The following is a 16915-nucleotide window of genomic DNA, read 5'->3' as shown; positions in this document are numbered from 1 at the left end:
AGAGAAACAGACTGAGAGACTGAAAGAGAGAGACAGATAGGCAGACAGACAGAGACTCAGAGAGAGGGAGAGACAGAGAGAAAGAGACAAAGAGAGAGAGGGAGACAGAGATAGAGTGAGGGAGAGAGAAAGAGAGGGAGAGACAGACAGATAGAGAAAGACAGACAGGGAGACAGAAGGAGAGAGAACCAGACTGAGAGATAGAAAAAGAGAGTGCCAGAGAGACAGAGGGAGACAGAGAGAGAAGCAGAGAGAAAGAAACAGAGACAGAGACAGAGATAGAAAGACAGACAGACAAAGACTCAGAGAGCAGGGGAGACAGAGACAAAGAGAGAGAGAGTGAAAGAGAGAGAGAGGGAGAGACTCAGAGAGATGGGGAGACATACAGAGACTGAGACAAAGAGAGAGAGGGTGAAAGAGAGAGAGAGGGAGAGACTCAGAGAGAGGGGGAGACATACAGAGACTGAGACAAAGAGAGAGAGAGAGAGAGAGAGAGAGAGACATGGCATGCTCGGCTTTCAGCATGTCATTCCGGCCATGCCCATCCAGGCTCTGGGATCTACTACGGGAAGAAAGGGGAGGGAAAAGGGGGGTATTCACTATGCTTGGGCTGAACGGACTGCGCCATGCAGGTGCTGTGGGGGGCAGAAGGGTGAAAAGAGGAATCGCCCAGTGACAGTCAGATTAGCTCACCCTCCGAAGGCACCCCCACCGCCGGATGGTCCATGGGAACAAATAGAGGAGGGAGACTGTCCCAGATTGGGGGGTTTACATAGTCCTGCTGTTCAGCTAACAGGTTAAAGAGAGAAAAGGAAACACAGACAACACAGCACACCGGATCACGTCAGTGCAAATCTCCAGCAGATCCCACACCTTTAACCAGTCCACATTCCTGCAGAGGACAAGAATGACATTATGCACTAAAGAGGATTATCCATGTGTGAGTTGGCTTTACAAAAAAATGCCAAATTCCTGTCCTATGGAGATTGAATAGAGCCTGAGTGACTCAGTGAGTGAGTGAGTGAGTGAGTGAGTAAGTGAGTGAGTGAGCAAGTGAGGCATGTCTCTCGGCCTCCATCTGCTTCCTCTGAACAAAAGTGAGTGTGGTTTCATTGTCAAAACATGTCAACAGTCACGTCCAGATCCGTCCTCCTTGGCATCAGTTAGCACTATTTATTGTTAGCAGGCAAATGTATGTGTGTGTGGAGGGATGGGGTGGAGGGATGGGTTGGGGGGTGTTGGGAGTTGGGATAGGAGACGGACGTGAAAATGCTTGGAAGGGTTTGAAGGCTTTGAGAGGTTTGCATGTTTGCCCCACCTTTTCAGTGCAACAGACTCAGCTGCACTGTTTTTATCCTGGTCAGCATTCCTAAATGCTCAAGCCGGGGAACAAAGGAAAGCATGTTGTGGTGTAATTGAACAATGCAGCTACGTTATGCCTAATTATATGATGACATGTAAAGCCTGTCCCGTAATCCGCTCAGCTTCATTTCACTTTCAAGTTATAAATATCGCAGGAAAACAGCCAGTCTGCGGTGTATGGTTTGTGCAAAACACGAGCTCTTATCCCACATTAAACAGTTGGACTGGAGACTTTGTTAACTTTAAACTGTACACACGCTTATCAGCTACAGCCGGAGCCAGAGGACTGATTGCATATATGAGCTATCGTTCTCATAATAGAAGCATTCACGGGGATGTGAATGGTGCGCTCGCCACCATCTGTTAACAAGATAATATACAAAGAGGGAAATGTAAGCACACTTGCCCTTAGATGGGGCTCATAATACATTGCTTACAGAGAATGCTCGCAGCAGGTGAGCTGATTCTCATTTACAAAGTCGCCTACAGCAAATAATCATCTTATTAAAATGATCTGATCCGCTCCGAGTGAAGCGCGGCCAGGTGCCAGTGCGTCTAAATGGATTAGCGATTTAATCGGTTTATTTGCATTTCCTCACGCATCTGCCTCACATCAGCAGTATGACATGTTCCGAAGTTATGATGAGCGACTGCGGCTCTTTACACAAAATGGAGATCAAGAGAGGTTAACGCTAATGAGGCTTTAATTGGAATTTAGTCTAAAAGCCAGATTCGCATTACTGATTGGGCTGCAGTGTTTAGTATTGCTCAATTAGCATCGATTCGTTCATTCTGACAGACTTCGCTAACAGCGCAGTTATCCATTTAGCAGGTTGATACGTATTTCTAATGTGTCATTATCTAATAACATTGTTTCATTTGGATGGCTAATTCTGATTATACGGGGTGTGTCTCAATCAGCTCAGTAGTTCAGTAGTCAGGGCACCGATCAAGGAGTCGGCCATTTTCAATCGCAAAATCCTTCCAGTGCACTGGAATGTTCGCTCCCTAAAAAATCCCACAATGCACCGTAAAAACCAGGGAGCATCGATGTTCGCTATGTTCCCTTACTGGAAATGGCGTCATGTTTTCTGAAGCCTCTCAGCTTCAAACAGGGGACGAACTCTCAGCCAAACTTCATCTACAAATGTAAGTAGCTTTTTAGTTATTGTTGTTGTATCTCTCAAATGATTACTTACGTTAACGATTTTTAACTTTATTTGACGTTCTGTATACCGTTTAAGTGTTTAATGATTTTTTTTTTTAAGTCCACTAGCTTGTCTACAATCCTGCTCGAAGTACCATGACAGAAACGCGTCTGATTAAGCTAACAAATATACATGACGTATAAAACGTAAATATTTTTACGTTTTTTTAATTTTTGGTGACGTTTTACAAAGCGAGCACGTAGTCATATCGAAACTGGAGTAGTCAGTGTCCCAATGTGTAGTGAGCTGGAATTCATGTACACAATATACTGACTCACATCCTATGGAGCTGATCGAGACACACCCATAATATGTGAGTGTTTGGGTCTTTTAGAATGTTTAACATACTAAAAAAGTCACATTTTCAATTTAAAGCTACGATTTTAGATACTTTAATAGTGGAAAGCATCACAAAATAGGCTCAATGGCTTCAACCCATCATTTAAGCCTGTGTAGTTTACTAGTTAGCGAGCTAACTTACCTGTTATTAGCAGTGAACAAAAGTACGGAGCTGATAAGGTGACATGGTGGTTATTTATTTTTTTTAATAAAGCATGACCATAAACGAATATATTGAGGAAATTAATCTCTTAAGGTCTATGTTGTGACAAAGCTCGTGACCACTATAGTATTTTATGATAATAATGAATGAGACCGAGAAATCAATTGAATTAGACTGTGGCCATAGGAACCTAAGCAGGGAGATAATATTACACTTCAATTTGGAGTGTCGCCTAACCCTAACCCTAAGATTTACTCGAGACACTGGCATTGAGGCATGGATATATCATTAGCATACGTCATGTTGAGCAAATTCTTTAAGAGATTATAGACTTTGTTGCTCGTTTTATTTAGTCGAAAATAACTAACGTCTCAACTTTGTATGAAACAATTTTCATTGTATTTATACAGCATCTTTGTACAGGGTTGCTTACTGTAAAATAATTAGCTAAGAATTTTGACAATGTAAATCAAGACTCAGATACTGAAATCTCACTCATGTTGACCTGTGAGCTAGTTTTGCTAGCAGTTAATGAACCGGCTAGCTATTAGGGATGGCAGGAGTTTCATAGATATTGTTTTTTTATGAGGATAAACAAATCTCTATGACATTTCAGTATTTTCTGAGGCATTCGACTTTTTTATTTATTCCACATAGAGTCTTTTTAATAGTTTAAAATGGCGTGATGTTATATCTTCACGTGACCGGACGACTGTATCGGGTTTATCTGACAGACTCGGCTTTAACTGCAGGAGCTGACAGTTTTATTTAAGATCTCACAGAACAGGTTACATACATGGCGGTGAGGTAACTGGACTAACAACACTGTACGAGTTACTCCGCCTCCTGCTCGGACACTGACCTCGTCACAATAGTACTAATGCACGGTACTATACACTACAGGGAACTTTAAGTTCAATCTTAAACATATGTCTCGATTTAAAGACGTAAAGACAACAAATTCGTAATATCGTCTGTGTACATACAGTATGTAGACACTTTTCTTTTTAACAGCCGCTCATTAAAGGCTATCTTGTACGAGGGCTATCTAGCAATCAACACATTTCAGGGACAGATGAGGAAAGGGCGCTCAACACACTGGCTTTAATTACACATTTGGAATTTTCCCACCAAAGCTGTTTGTAAATCAATTCACTCGATTTCACTATGAAACCAAGCAAGCAGTTGAATCAGTAAGTCTGGACTGTGCAAGATTCCAGATCAAACACTAAAGCTGCACCATAACGGCTAAAACAGTAAGATTAGCTTTCTCTGGATTGAAATCATGGTTAATTACACACTATTATTGAACCAACTGAAGCAAATAATAACCTCCGTCTCTCTTCGTCTCTCAGTCAGAGCGAATCATTTCATAATTATTTAAAATTAAGCCGCTTTGCTTTTACATTTGAGAATTCAAATAAGGCTGCTATTTAAAAGTCATATTAATTAAGTTCACTATTTTAATTTCCAATACAAAAATAATTCCTATACAAAAAAAAACAATAAGCGAATATAATTAATAATTACAGTAGAAATAATTTGTTTTCCTCTTTCGGCTGCTCCCGTTTCGTGGTCGCCACAGCGGATCACCCATCCGCATATTGATTCTGCAACAAGTTTTTATGCCGGATGCCCTTCCTGACACATCCCTCCCCATTTTCCAGGCTTGAAACCAGCACTGAGAGTGCACTGACTCTTGCAACCCTCCAGTGGCTGGGGTCGGTTCCCTGGCTGGGAATCAAACTGGGCTGTGGCGATGAGAGCACCGCATGCTAGCCACTAGTCCACCAGGGAACCTATCGTAATAATTAATCATCTAAATAAATATGCCGCCACAGTATGTGCTCGTTGTCTCAATGTGTTTTGGAAGCAGAGACTAGAAAATAATCTGAGCTTGCTCGGATTGGTCATACAGTTAAAGTATAAAGGTGAGGGCATCCTCCATGGCTTTTGAATGAAAAAAAATCCAAAATGTACTAATTTATTTTCCAAAAAAGGGAATCTTTATTTCCGCCTCACACCTCTAGGGTCGGGGGTTCGATTCCCACCGTGGCCATGTGTGTGCGGAGTTTGCATGTTCTCCCCGTGCTGCGGGGGTTTCCTCCGGGTACTCCGGTTTCCTCCCCCAGTCCAAAGACATGCATGGTAGGCTGACTGGCATGTCTAAAGTGTCCGTAGTGTATGAATGGGTGTGTGAATGTGTATGTGATTGTGCCCTGCGATGGACTGGCACCCTGTCCAGGGTGTACCCCGCCTTGTGCCCGATGCTCCCTGGGATAGGCTCCAGGTTTCCCGTGACCCTGAAAAGGATAAAGCGGTATAGAAGATGGATGGATGGATGGACGGAATCTTTATTTCCTATTCAGAAAAGGAAGTTCAACCTTCCAATCTGATCACTTTGTTTGTTTGCTCGTTTTTTTTCTTTTAATCAAGTCAAGTGAAGTCAAGTGGGTTTTTATTGTCATTCCTCTATACACGTAGCGTGTATACATTGGACCGAAATGTCATTTCTCTAGGACCATGGTGCGACACATACAGTAACAGTACGCAAGACTACATAAATACACAACATGTGCGGATGTAATCATAATATGTAATCATAAACTATTTGACCGATTTTATTATATGTGATTATGCAGAATCTAACTCCCTAAGAGCCGCATTCGGTGTTGGTGAGTTAAGTTTAAAAGTTACGTTAATACTTAGCAAAGCAAGGGGGAAAAAAATCTTAATTAATGGTGTGATTTTTATGCATTTAGGGGGGCGTGGTTGCTTAGTGGTTAGCACGTTTGCCTCGCACCTCTGGGGTTGAGGATTTGAATCCCGCCTCCGTTCTGAGTTTGCATGTTCTTCCCATGCTTCGGGGGTTTCCACAGGGTACTCTGGTTTCCTCCCCTAGTCCAAAGACATGCACTATAGACTGATTTGGAATTTCCAAATTGTCCGTAGTGTGTGTGCGATTGTGCCCTGCAATAGGTTGGCACTCCATCCAGGATGTGCCCTGAGTCCCCTGGATAGGCTCTGCAACCCTGTGTAGGATAAGCGGTACAAAGAATGGATGGATGGATATTTATGCATTTAATATTGGTCTCTATTGGCATTCTATAGTTTTTTTTTTATGTATTTTGACCAAAACATAATATTTCGATGAGACATATTGTGGTTATGTCAAACTGTCAGTCAGCAGTGTCCGACTTAATACTGCTCCTCGCTGGAGCAAATATTACGCAAGAAGAATGGGCTTAAGTTCAAGTTTAGAACTGTGCATAACTGAGATATGCCTCCGTTTTTGGCAACGCCTACACGACTGTCTGTGTTGTGCTAAAATCCCTAGTTACATCTGAGGTCTGAATATGAAAAAGTATTAACTCCTTCCTATGTGCATGTAACTCAACCCTGAATACGGCTCTAAATGTGTAGTTATTTGAAATGAAATGTCTTCACGTTGTCGTTTAAACGTTTAAATTCGCTCTATAACTGGAGACTTCGTAATACACACCCGGCTCATGCTTAATTCATTGACAAGGCTATTCTATACACTTGGATTAGTTCCACAGTAATATGTACTGTAACAAGACTATCTTGTCTATTCATGTGAAGCGATCATTTCCGTCTCCTCTGCTCGGTGTTTTTGACATGACCACTGCCCTAACAATGAACCGACACGAAACTGCGTCAGCCTGGAAGGCGAGATCACTCAGTTCCACATTCCTGAGGGGTTTTGTTTTCCTCCTTCTTCCCTCCCTTTTAATTACACCTTCTCCCATTGCTCTCTTAGGGCAGTAGTTTCACTCCTCAAATCTCAAAAGCTGTCTCCTGTTACGTACTGATTTAAACCAAAGGTTATCTGCAATGCTGCGTCCTGATGTTAAGAGCACTTACCGTGCAATTACTTTGAAGCGCTATCTTTATTCAGTGCTGAGTTATCTGAGGCCAGTGGTTGAGATTGCATCGCTTAAAGGTTGAGAAGAAGTTCAGATATTATTGCTTCTCCATTCTGCTGAATAAGGCCTTTTATATTGTACATAGCACAAAAAAACCACGCAGTGAGTGACAGTAGTGTGCAAACTGAGACTTACTGGCCCACTGAGACATGACGGTCTGAAGTGAAATAAAATTTTTTAAAAAACTGGAACAGGAAAGGATACACAATGTCATATTGGGAATTATTATTATCAGAATAAAAAATGCACTACATCTGTGCAAATTAATGAGTGACATGTTTTCCTCTTGTTGCCATCTGTGATGTACTCTCTCTCTCTCTCTCTCTCTGTGTGTGTGTGTGTGTGTGTGTGTGTGTGTAAATGAACATAATATAGTGTGTTTTCTTAGTGGTAAAGCTGAAAGCACTTACCTTGGTTGCAGGTCTTTCCCGTAAAACCAGGGTGACACTTGCACTTGTTGGGTCCGATACAGTCTCCGTGCTTGCATCCGTGCTGACACAGAGCTGTAGAGATTCCCATACAGGCGAGACAACCGTCAGTCATATACAATGCAAAATTTCACACATACAGTAAGATTCCAAGTCATCAAATCAGAACAGCATTAAACAGCTTTATGGGTTAAAGATTAATACCATTCGAACAACCAAACTGATTTAGGAAAAGAAGCTTTAGTGGAAATTTAAGCTAGGAAACAAGATAGAACCATTTCAGGGTCAAACAAACAGGAAATGCTTCTGCATCCAATGCAGTGCATTCTTAATTAATATACTTTGAGATGAATGACTGAATAATAAGCCTGGACTTGGGTTAAAACACTTGGAGGTGTGCTTTTATAGGAGAATAGTCATTATCAGGGTGTTGCAATGCTGCCAGATGTGATGCAGAGTTACTTTTATCCAAAGCGCTTTACATTGGTTCTCATTCACCCATTCACACCAATGGTAGCAGAGCTGCCATTCAAGGTGCTAACTTGCCATCGAGCAACTTGGGGTTCAGTGTCTTGCCCAAGGACACTTCTGCATGTGGAGTCACGTGGGCCGGGAATCGAACCGCCAACCCTTCGATTAGCAGACAACCCGCTCTACCAACTGAGCAACAGCCGCCCATTTTAACGATAACAGCGCATCCTGAAGTGTTTTCCTCTTCTTACACCACAGCAATTTTCCAACAATTACAATTTTAAAATGAATTATTTATTCATGAAATTAATTGTCCATATATAGTTAGATTTAATGTCGTGGAACATCTGAAAACATGTTATTTCCTGCTAATGCTTGCTATAAATGAGCACAATAATATAAACATACTCACATCTGTGTTTTATCATAAGGGTTTTCACATGAAGAAATACCCATATTAAGCGAGAAGCAAAGCTCTAAATTGCCAAAATTGTCCTTTTGAAGAACCGTCCATTACTATCATGTGTTTTTCAAAACCAAACAAAAAAACATTAATAAAAGTATAAATGATTCCCTTGGCATATAGACTATTTAAGAACTACTTGAAATCGTGCTGTAGTGTTTTACTCCTTGATAAATGCACTAATTCAGATAATTTGCCCTGTAATGTTTTCCTTTAGACTCTGGGCCATACGGAGTACAAACTATTCTGCACTTCACCTTCACGACTCATTTCATCTATCATTTGGATTGGGACACAGCCTAGCTCAGACCTGTACCTGGGGAAATAAAGCTCCTCAGTTTCTCAAATATGAAAACAGTGGCATAATGCAAATTCCAGGCGCTGCTGCCTCTGAGTCAGTATATTAAGATATATAGAGGGAGCGGTGTGTGTGTTTCCGTCGCCAGCCAACATACACTTTCCTTTTCAATCAAGGAGCCGTGAGCCACAGCGAGCGGTTTTGTTTTCAAAGCCCTGTTCGCATTGGCAGCTTCCAGCCAAGTCACACTAATTTCCATTAAAAGCTTCATTAAGTCTGTCATAATACTGTCCTCTGAAAGGCGTTAATTATGCCCAGTGTGGGGACGAAGAGACAGACAGCGGGGACAATAAGGGACATGGATGTCAGACACCTCCATCTGCCCATACACACACACACACAATCCCACATACACAGCAAGCAAAGATAGCGGTCTGAATAAGCAGACGAGGGAACATCCTCACAGTGCCGTTCTGTCAATGAATTCAGCACCGGATCCAAACACAAACAACACTCCTGATCACACCAAAGCCAGTAATAACCACAGCCAATATCCGGCTATTCAGGGTTTCTGGATTCGAATGACACTGTAAATAAACATTATCTGCCAAGCATGATGGGAAACAACATGGCAAAAGTGATCTCACTCGCTTTTTAGAAGACATTTTTATCAAACACAGTATGTATTATATATGTTAAGTCTGTTACCATATATATATATATATATATATATATATATATATATATATATATATATATATATATACACACACATATACACAGTATTTAAAAAATACAAAAGTTCCAATTGTATTTATATGCAATCCACATGGAAAAGGAGGGAAATTTTTTAAAAAATGATGGAAAAATCAAGTGATTCTTATAAAACTGCTGATAAACAAAACAAACAAACTGACTTTTTTTTAATACACCAACTGAACAAACCCAAATGCTGCAGTAGTTTTAACATAAATATATGATTTATTAGCTTTTTGTACTGCTGTATACATGATTCGTTTTAAGTTAGTTTCTCGTTCTGCTTTTGAAAATTGAAAAGCAACAATTAAAAGCACTGAGGCAATATAAGGGAATAATACAACACTATCGTTATTATAAAGTCCATCATTTCAATAGGACAACACTCCATAAAAATCGAACTGGCAATCAACGTAACAAATAACGTAAGCTATTAAGATATTTTGCAGTATGTGGTCTGCATATTGATTAGTCTGTCCTAGTTTCAAAGTGGCAACGCAAACCTGTAGTGGAAAAGTCCTTGGATGAAACAGGGTAATGTTTTCTGTCAGATATTTTCATTTTAACTCGAAAAAGTGCCATTTTTGTCTGGAAAACTTTGGTGGATGATATTTCGTTGCTGGAATTGATCGCAATATCAAACATTTTATCGTTTTACCAGATCGCCCAGCAGATACACCCTGGATGGGATGCCAGTCCATTGCAGTACACCATTCACAGCTCCCTAAGAGTTTCGCATAGGCATTCTGCCTACTGGTGGAAGGAAACTAGAAAACCCAGAGGAAACCCATGCAGACACAGGAGAACAGAAACTCCTAACCACACAGACCGTAACCTGAGCTCAGGATTGTACCAGAGACCCTGGAGCTACAAGACGGCAATGATACGCTGCCACCTTGATTGACTGCTCCTATGTAATTATTTGATCAGTGTTTAAGAGACAAACCTTACGCTTTTGTGAGTGCGCTTTGGAAATTGAAAACACTGAACACGACATCCGCGGCACGTTCAGAAGCACTTGTCCGATCTCTAAGACCCCGTCTGATTTCACTTTAGCAATCACAACACAACCTTTACTTCGCTTTTAAGCTGCGCTGTGAAAGTCACCTGATCCAACCTTCCTGGAGTTACACCACATGGAGTAATTTGGTAGTAGAACCAAACACAGCCAGTAGTTGAGCTTTGACTTTAAGACGTTATCCAGGTCACTGATTTATCTGGTCCGACAGGCAGCTATCAAATCCGACGAAATCGTGGATTAGTCTGGAGGACGTGCCGCCTGATCATGAGATGAGGTTATATTTGTAAGCACCAGAGCAGCAAAAAGAGCTTATGGAATGAGCCATGAGTAAGGGGAAACCTAAACTCTATGCCTGGCTCAGAAAAAAGCCAGCTCTTGGCATGCACATGCCTTAGGCAAACTGTGCCAAGGAAAATACCCTGTATTGACTAACCACATCAAAACCTGCCAACATCTCTGCAAGTGCCGTACATACTTTCTGGAGCTTCATTACCCAAGTAACTGGGGTAACAGTTTACTTTAACCATGGATCACAAGACTGACTCAACCTTGTCATGACAGAGATCATATACTGACTTGCTATGGCAGTTTATGCTCCATGTAATGTGTGTATACGCACTAGATAAACTGCTGGACAAAAATAAGAAGCATTAACGACTGATTTTTGTTGAACATAATTATTTATAAGGTACATTCTGTGCAAATTTTTTAATCAAGGGGTCAAGAACAGATTCAGAATGCCCTTCGAGATGTAACCATAGCAACAATTGCATTAGAGTAGTCTATTGATATGTGAGAAGGTTCGCTAGAAGTAATAGCAATGACTGTCCATTTCAGTAATGAAGAAGTAAAATAACTACAAAGCATGTTTCCTAAATGCTTAAATAGCCAACAATGGGTCTTCAATGTGTCTTTACCTCAAGCTCATTTATTACAGTACAATCCAGAATTAATGGCACCTTTCATATTAAATGAGTAAGAAGAAGAATAGTGCATCCTGTACAACGAGTAATGTTTTTAACGTAATCACACTGGAAAGGTAGATACTGTCATTTAAATATTTTTTTCCCGCCGCTGCCTTCCTTAAATACTGCAACGCATTCTGAAAAAGACTATTACTAAAATGACTAGCACACCATATGATTAATGTGATGAAATGATAAGATCATGTGTCCAATTCCCTTCAAACTTTAAACTCTTCCGGACTTTTATTTTTCAAATTTCCTTTATTATGGCTCTGATTGTGTTTTCTGATTTTTTATAAAGTGCACTTTCTTCATATTTTGACCTGATGTGCGGTTTAATAGCCATCTGTCTCTCTTATGTTAAAAACAACTTTGATTTTCCTCATGGCGATGTATAATAAAGCAGATTTTATATGTGTATAAAAGTTTCACCAAATATATTTATTGAAAGCGCACACAAACGTTTCTGGAAACTCAACTGCGTTAAAAATTATTTATTTATTTTTTCCCCAAGCATGATGATTTGTTGCATTATTTAAAAAGTTCATTAGCTATGAGAAGCATTTTGAAAGCAAATTCTACATATTTTGAAATATATAAAAATAAATAAACGTTTTTGTTAAGGGAGAGTGGAGTGTTTTCTGTGGACAATTCAATCGTGTGTACTGTAAACTTTATACAAGCTTAATAAATCTCTTAAAGGGTGCCAATAATTCTGGAGTGAACTCTATTCCTGTCGTTTTTAAAACAATCTGTTGAGCTTTATTTATTTCTCATATCTCATACTAAAATTACTAGTGGGTCCCTGGTCAGCATACCTGCTATTACAAAGGTCATAACAAGCCCTTTATGATGCTGCTATCGACTTAGAAATTTCATGATGAAATCCAGAACCTTTTATAAGCAAATGTCACGTTTCTTATGAGGTCAAATCAGGTAACATTTCATTATGCATTATGACAGTTGTAATAAGCATGTCAGAACGTATCATAAAGTGTGTGATAAACCTCACTAAGCAAAACATGACAGTGCAGTTAGATCATTAGACTCAAACTGTCAATTCACAACAATAGCACTTTTATGATATCATTACGTCAGTCTTATGATGACAAATGGTCTGAACTTATATAGCGCGTTTATCCAAAGCGCCTTACACTGTATTTCATTCACCCATTCACACACACACACTCACACACCAGTGGTAGCAGAGCTGCCATGCAAGGCGCTAACTTGCCATCGGGAGCAACTTGGGGTTCAGTGTCTTGCCCAAGGACACTTCAGTATGCCGGGAATCGAACCACCAACTCTACGATTAGTGGACAACCCACTCTACCACCTGACCACCTGACCAATGTGACAGTTGAATGTGACAACTGTGACCAATCGGATGTCACTGTAACAGAATTCTTGCAAGCAACCAAAAATATTTCACCTTGTAAACTACATTTACGTGAAAACCTGATATTTTTTTGGGCAGAATTCTCCCACATGTACACAGTCAAAGCACACATAATGATCAAGAGCCTTGTTCAGAAGGTCACACTACTAAAGTCCTGAGATTTGATCGCAAGCCTTAAATCACTAGGTCAGTCATTTAACCACCGCCTCAGACTGCCACGTACCCTGAACACTCTCCTGAGAAGCTTTGAAATATGACAGTAGCATAAATCGAGACGTATGAATATGACTAAAACGTTAGCTCCAGGTTATTATTGGTAAACATAGCACACACATAAAGAAAATAAACATTTAACAACACTCAGCAGCTCCATGAGAAGGAATTTCAACTCTGTGGTGTAAATTAAATAAGTAGTAGATGCACAGTTCTACTCTACATTCGCATTCCTGTGGTCATGGTCATGTGGCAATAATAGAATGAAGCTAAAATATTAGACTATTACTATGTTTGCGCTGCTTGAAGCAAGTCTTGGTATTTATTCTTTTCTTTTTTTTTTTTTTTACAGGATAGCATTTAAATCTATTCAAATAGCAATCAAATAGCAATAACAGTTTAATTGGAAACTGCTTTCATAGTAATAAAAAAATATGTACTATTTCTCACTCACTCTCTCTCTCCATCTGCATATATATATATATATATAGAGAGAGAGAGAGAGAGAGAGAGAGAGAGAGAGAGATAGTACAAAGAGAAAAAAATTTACAGCTTACAGGGTTCAGAGGATGTATACAGTTGTATGTTGTATAAGATTAAAGTGCTTCATAATTATTAAATAACGTTTTAAGCTGTGCTCAAAAAAATTCTAAGCAGCTTACCTGGGTATACTAAAGATGACGTAAAATGTTTTTTTTGTTTTTTTTTTAAACTGAATGGAAATGTATTACTATGAGAGAACCTAAGCACTTCATAACAGATTCATAAGCAGCGAATCAAATATTTATACTGTAGAAAAAGGCATTATAATAAATGAATAGGATGTGTCAGATTCCCGAAGATGATGAGATGTATCACTGGGGTAAAGTAGGGACTTCGTAACACACTCATAAGAACTGATTAAGACTGGAAAAGCAAAGCATTTATAATCATTACATACTATATGTCACATGCATAAAGCTTGTTTCTGATACTTATATCACGCTTGTTTTTTTCTCCACACTTTAGCCACATTCATGACATCTACTCTATTTATAACATTGCTACAATGCATTGTAACGAATATATGCCAGCTCTAAAAGTGCAATCAAGTCACTTGTTAAAGATATTCACTGACTCATGTGTTATTCTTTATGTCGTTCAATGCTTATGCGTGTGTTATGAATTCATTATCTAAACGGCCTTCTGATTTCCATCCGCTTGCAGGAGAAGAATCATAACAAAGATAAAGAATAGACAGTGTTGTTTTGGACAGAATCCCACTCTTCAAGCACAGCAGTGCAAACAGAGGATGAAGCAGCAGGTGGAAAATGTTCACAGGAAATCAGCATGTGCACTGAGCAAGAGTGAGAGCTATAAATAAACAGGAAGTGAAGGTCCAGAGGACGGGTTCCTCACAAAAAACACTAGCAGAGATGACTGCAAAAGGGAACATATGATGCTAACCTTTGACCTGGCATCTTATCCCGAATGCCCTGTTGGTTAAGGCGTAGAGAGCTGCAAAACAAACGGCCAAAAAAAAAAAGAAGACGGGGGAGGGGAAGACAAGCTGAAAACATTATATGGGAGCCATGCCGTGAAAGACATGCACATATACAATGCATAAAATGCATAAACACACACACACACACACACACACAAATACATGCGGTCTCTCACATTTCATTTGGTGCAAGAGCAAGAACTTTAGGTACGCAGTGCAGAGAAGAACGGCTTCATTATGGGATTAAAAAGGTTCCTTGAGCCTTGATAACCCAAACACCTCATTAAAATGTACAAATCCTGCCACGCACAAATATTTTGAGCCAAGAAACGTAAGCACATTCTGTACGGCCTGAGACTCGGAGTATTGGAGCGCAACAGTGAAACTGAATCGATGCCAGAACACAATGAGACTGCACTGAACCATCACCGAGATACATAATGTCTCCTAGCGCTTTAGTCTTTATTACGTTTTTGGTTTAAATAAAGGCATTATTCTTCAGCACAGTGTGTTTCCATATTACATGCCACTTAAATGGGGCTACACAAAAAAAAAAAAAAAATACAAGCATACACAGTGTGTTCCTGAGGGAAATTGTTAAAGATTCTCTGACCATAATAATAAATTGAAATTAGTGCCTTACAACACTGGTTCACAAAATGGGATCCGGTGACCACCAGGGGTGCGTGAAGCATAACCAAAGGGTGAACGATTTTCTCATTTTGTTACAGAGGTGGAAATCACAACCCACCATTATGAAAGCTATTATAATTATTGAGTTATTTGTCATCTTCTTCTTCTTTTTCTTCATTAGTGTATTTGACTGGGTGCTTGAATTGATGGGTTTAATCCAAACCTTTATGACTCGCCTATAAATAATATGTTAAGAATAATAATCATGGAGGTGGAACGGTCATGAATTAAAAAAAAAAAAAAAAAGCAGTCTAATATATACCCAAAATATATTGTACAGATTTAATTGTGGCTAATATTTGAATAGTTGGATTATATTGATGAAATACCGGCCCTGTGTGTGCGGAGTTTGCATGTTCTCCCTGTGCTGCGGGGGTTTCCTCCGGGTACTCCGGTTTCCTCCCCAGTTCAAAGACATGCATGGTAGGCTGATTGGCATGTCCAAAGTGTCCGTAGTGTATGAATGGGTCTGTGAATGTGTATGTGATTGTGCCCTGCGATGGACAGGTATCCTGTCCAGGGTGTACCCCGCCTCGTGCCCGATGCCTCCTGGGATAGACTCCAGGTTCCCCGTGAGCATGAAAAGGATTAAGCGGTATAGAAGATGGATGGATGGATGATGAAATACTGTAAATGTGCTGAATTTATTTTACTGTGAAAGGAGTCCCTGGGTGCAACAAATTTGAGGACCACACACGTGAAAAATCCAACCTGATCTCACAGAGGAAACATTCACATGCAGCTTATCTGAGGCACCTTGTATACGGTTATATGGCTATACACCGATCAGCCATAACATTAAAACCACTGACAGGTGAAGTGAATAACATTGATTATCTCATTACAATGGTACCTGTTAAGGAGTGGGATATATTTATTAGGCAGTAAGTGAACAGTCAGTTCTCGAAGTTGACGTGTTTGAAGCAGGAAAAATGGGCAAGTGTAAAGATCTGAGTGACTTTCACAAGAGCCAAACTGTGATGGCTAGACGACTGGGTCGGAGCATCTCCAAAACAGCAGATCTTGTGGGGTGTTCCCGTTACGCAGTGGTTATCAGTGTACGTTGAATATCGACATATTAAACTTTCACTCGAATGCGCTATATGCTACGTCCTGCACCAACATATTTTAACCAAGCTAACCTCTACCGCTACGTTATTTGAATAAGATTGATATATAACAAATAATTCTGCTTCTTTTCTAAATACATGTTTGCTCTTTCCATAACATATGATTAGACTTACCAATCTCATGAAACGTCTCTTCTTCTCTGCAAACACAATCAGGCTTGCAACTCGTTTGGTAAGGTGGTACGGAAAGGTATTTTCGAAATGCGGATAGTGTTTAAGCTGTAAATTCTTTAGACTGTTGAGAATACTGGGATTTTCTGATAAGTGTCATGACCCTGGTAAAATTATTTATTATACATCGATTATATTCAAATAGTGTAAAAGAAGAAGAAGTCGTTATTTGTCACATATATATTACAGCAAATGCCTTCTTTTTTTTTTTTTTTTGTATATGCCAGTTTGTTTGGCAGCAGAGGTCAGAGTGCAGGGTCACACAAGATAAAACACCGCTGGAGCAGATATGTTTAAGGGCCTTGCTCAAGGGCCCAACAGTGGCAGCTTGGCAGTGCTAGGGCCTGAACCCCCGACCTTCTGGTCAGTAACCCAGAGCCTTAACCAATGAGCCACCACTGACAA

The 16915-nt window shown here is 40.0% G+C and overlaps 1 protein-coding gene across 5 annotated transcripts in view; it reads right to left on the bottom strand.

The window, feature by feature from the left end:
- npnta (nephronectin a) overlaps nt 1-16915 on the bottom strand; it is a 65536-nt gene that overhangs the window by 30123 nt on the left and 18498 nt on the right. For 2 of the 5 annotated variants that reach the window (XM_053621976.1, XM_053621979.1), the window contains exons 3-4: nt 7430-7522; nt 694-789 (exon numbers count right to left, since the gene is read on the bottom strand). In XM_053621976.1, the coding sequence (XP_053477951.1) occupies nt 694-789; nt 7430-7522 (189 nt within the window). The remainder of the gene's footprint in view (nt 1-693; nt 790-7429; nt 7523-16915) is intronic. The other 3 variants (XM_053621978.1, XM_053621980.1, XM_053621977.1) reach the window with 2 other exon arrangements.

Source organism: Ictalurus furcatus, chromosome 3 (genome assembly GCF_023375685.1).
Source record: "Ictalurus furcatus strain D&B chromosome 3, Billie_1.0, whole genome shotgun sequence".
NCBI lineage: Eukaryota > Metazoa > Chordata > Actinopteri > Siluriformes > Ictaluridae > Ictalurus > Ictalurus furcatus.
The sequence above is the reverse complement of the archived record's forward strand: the minus strand, read 5'-3'. Positions and strand labels throughout refer to the sequence as shown.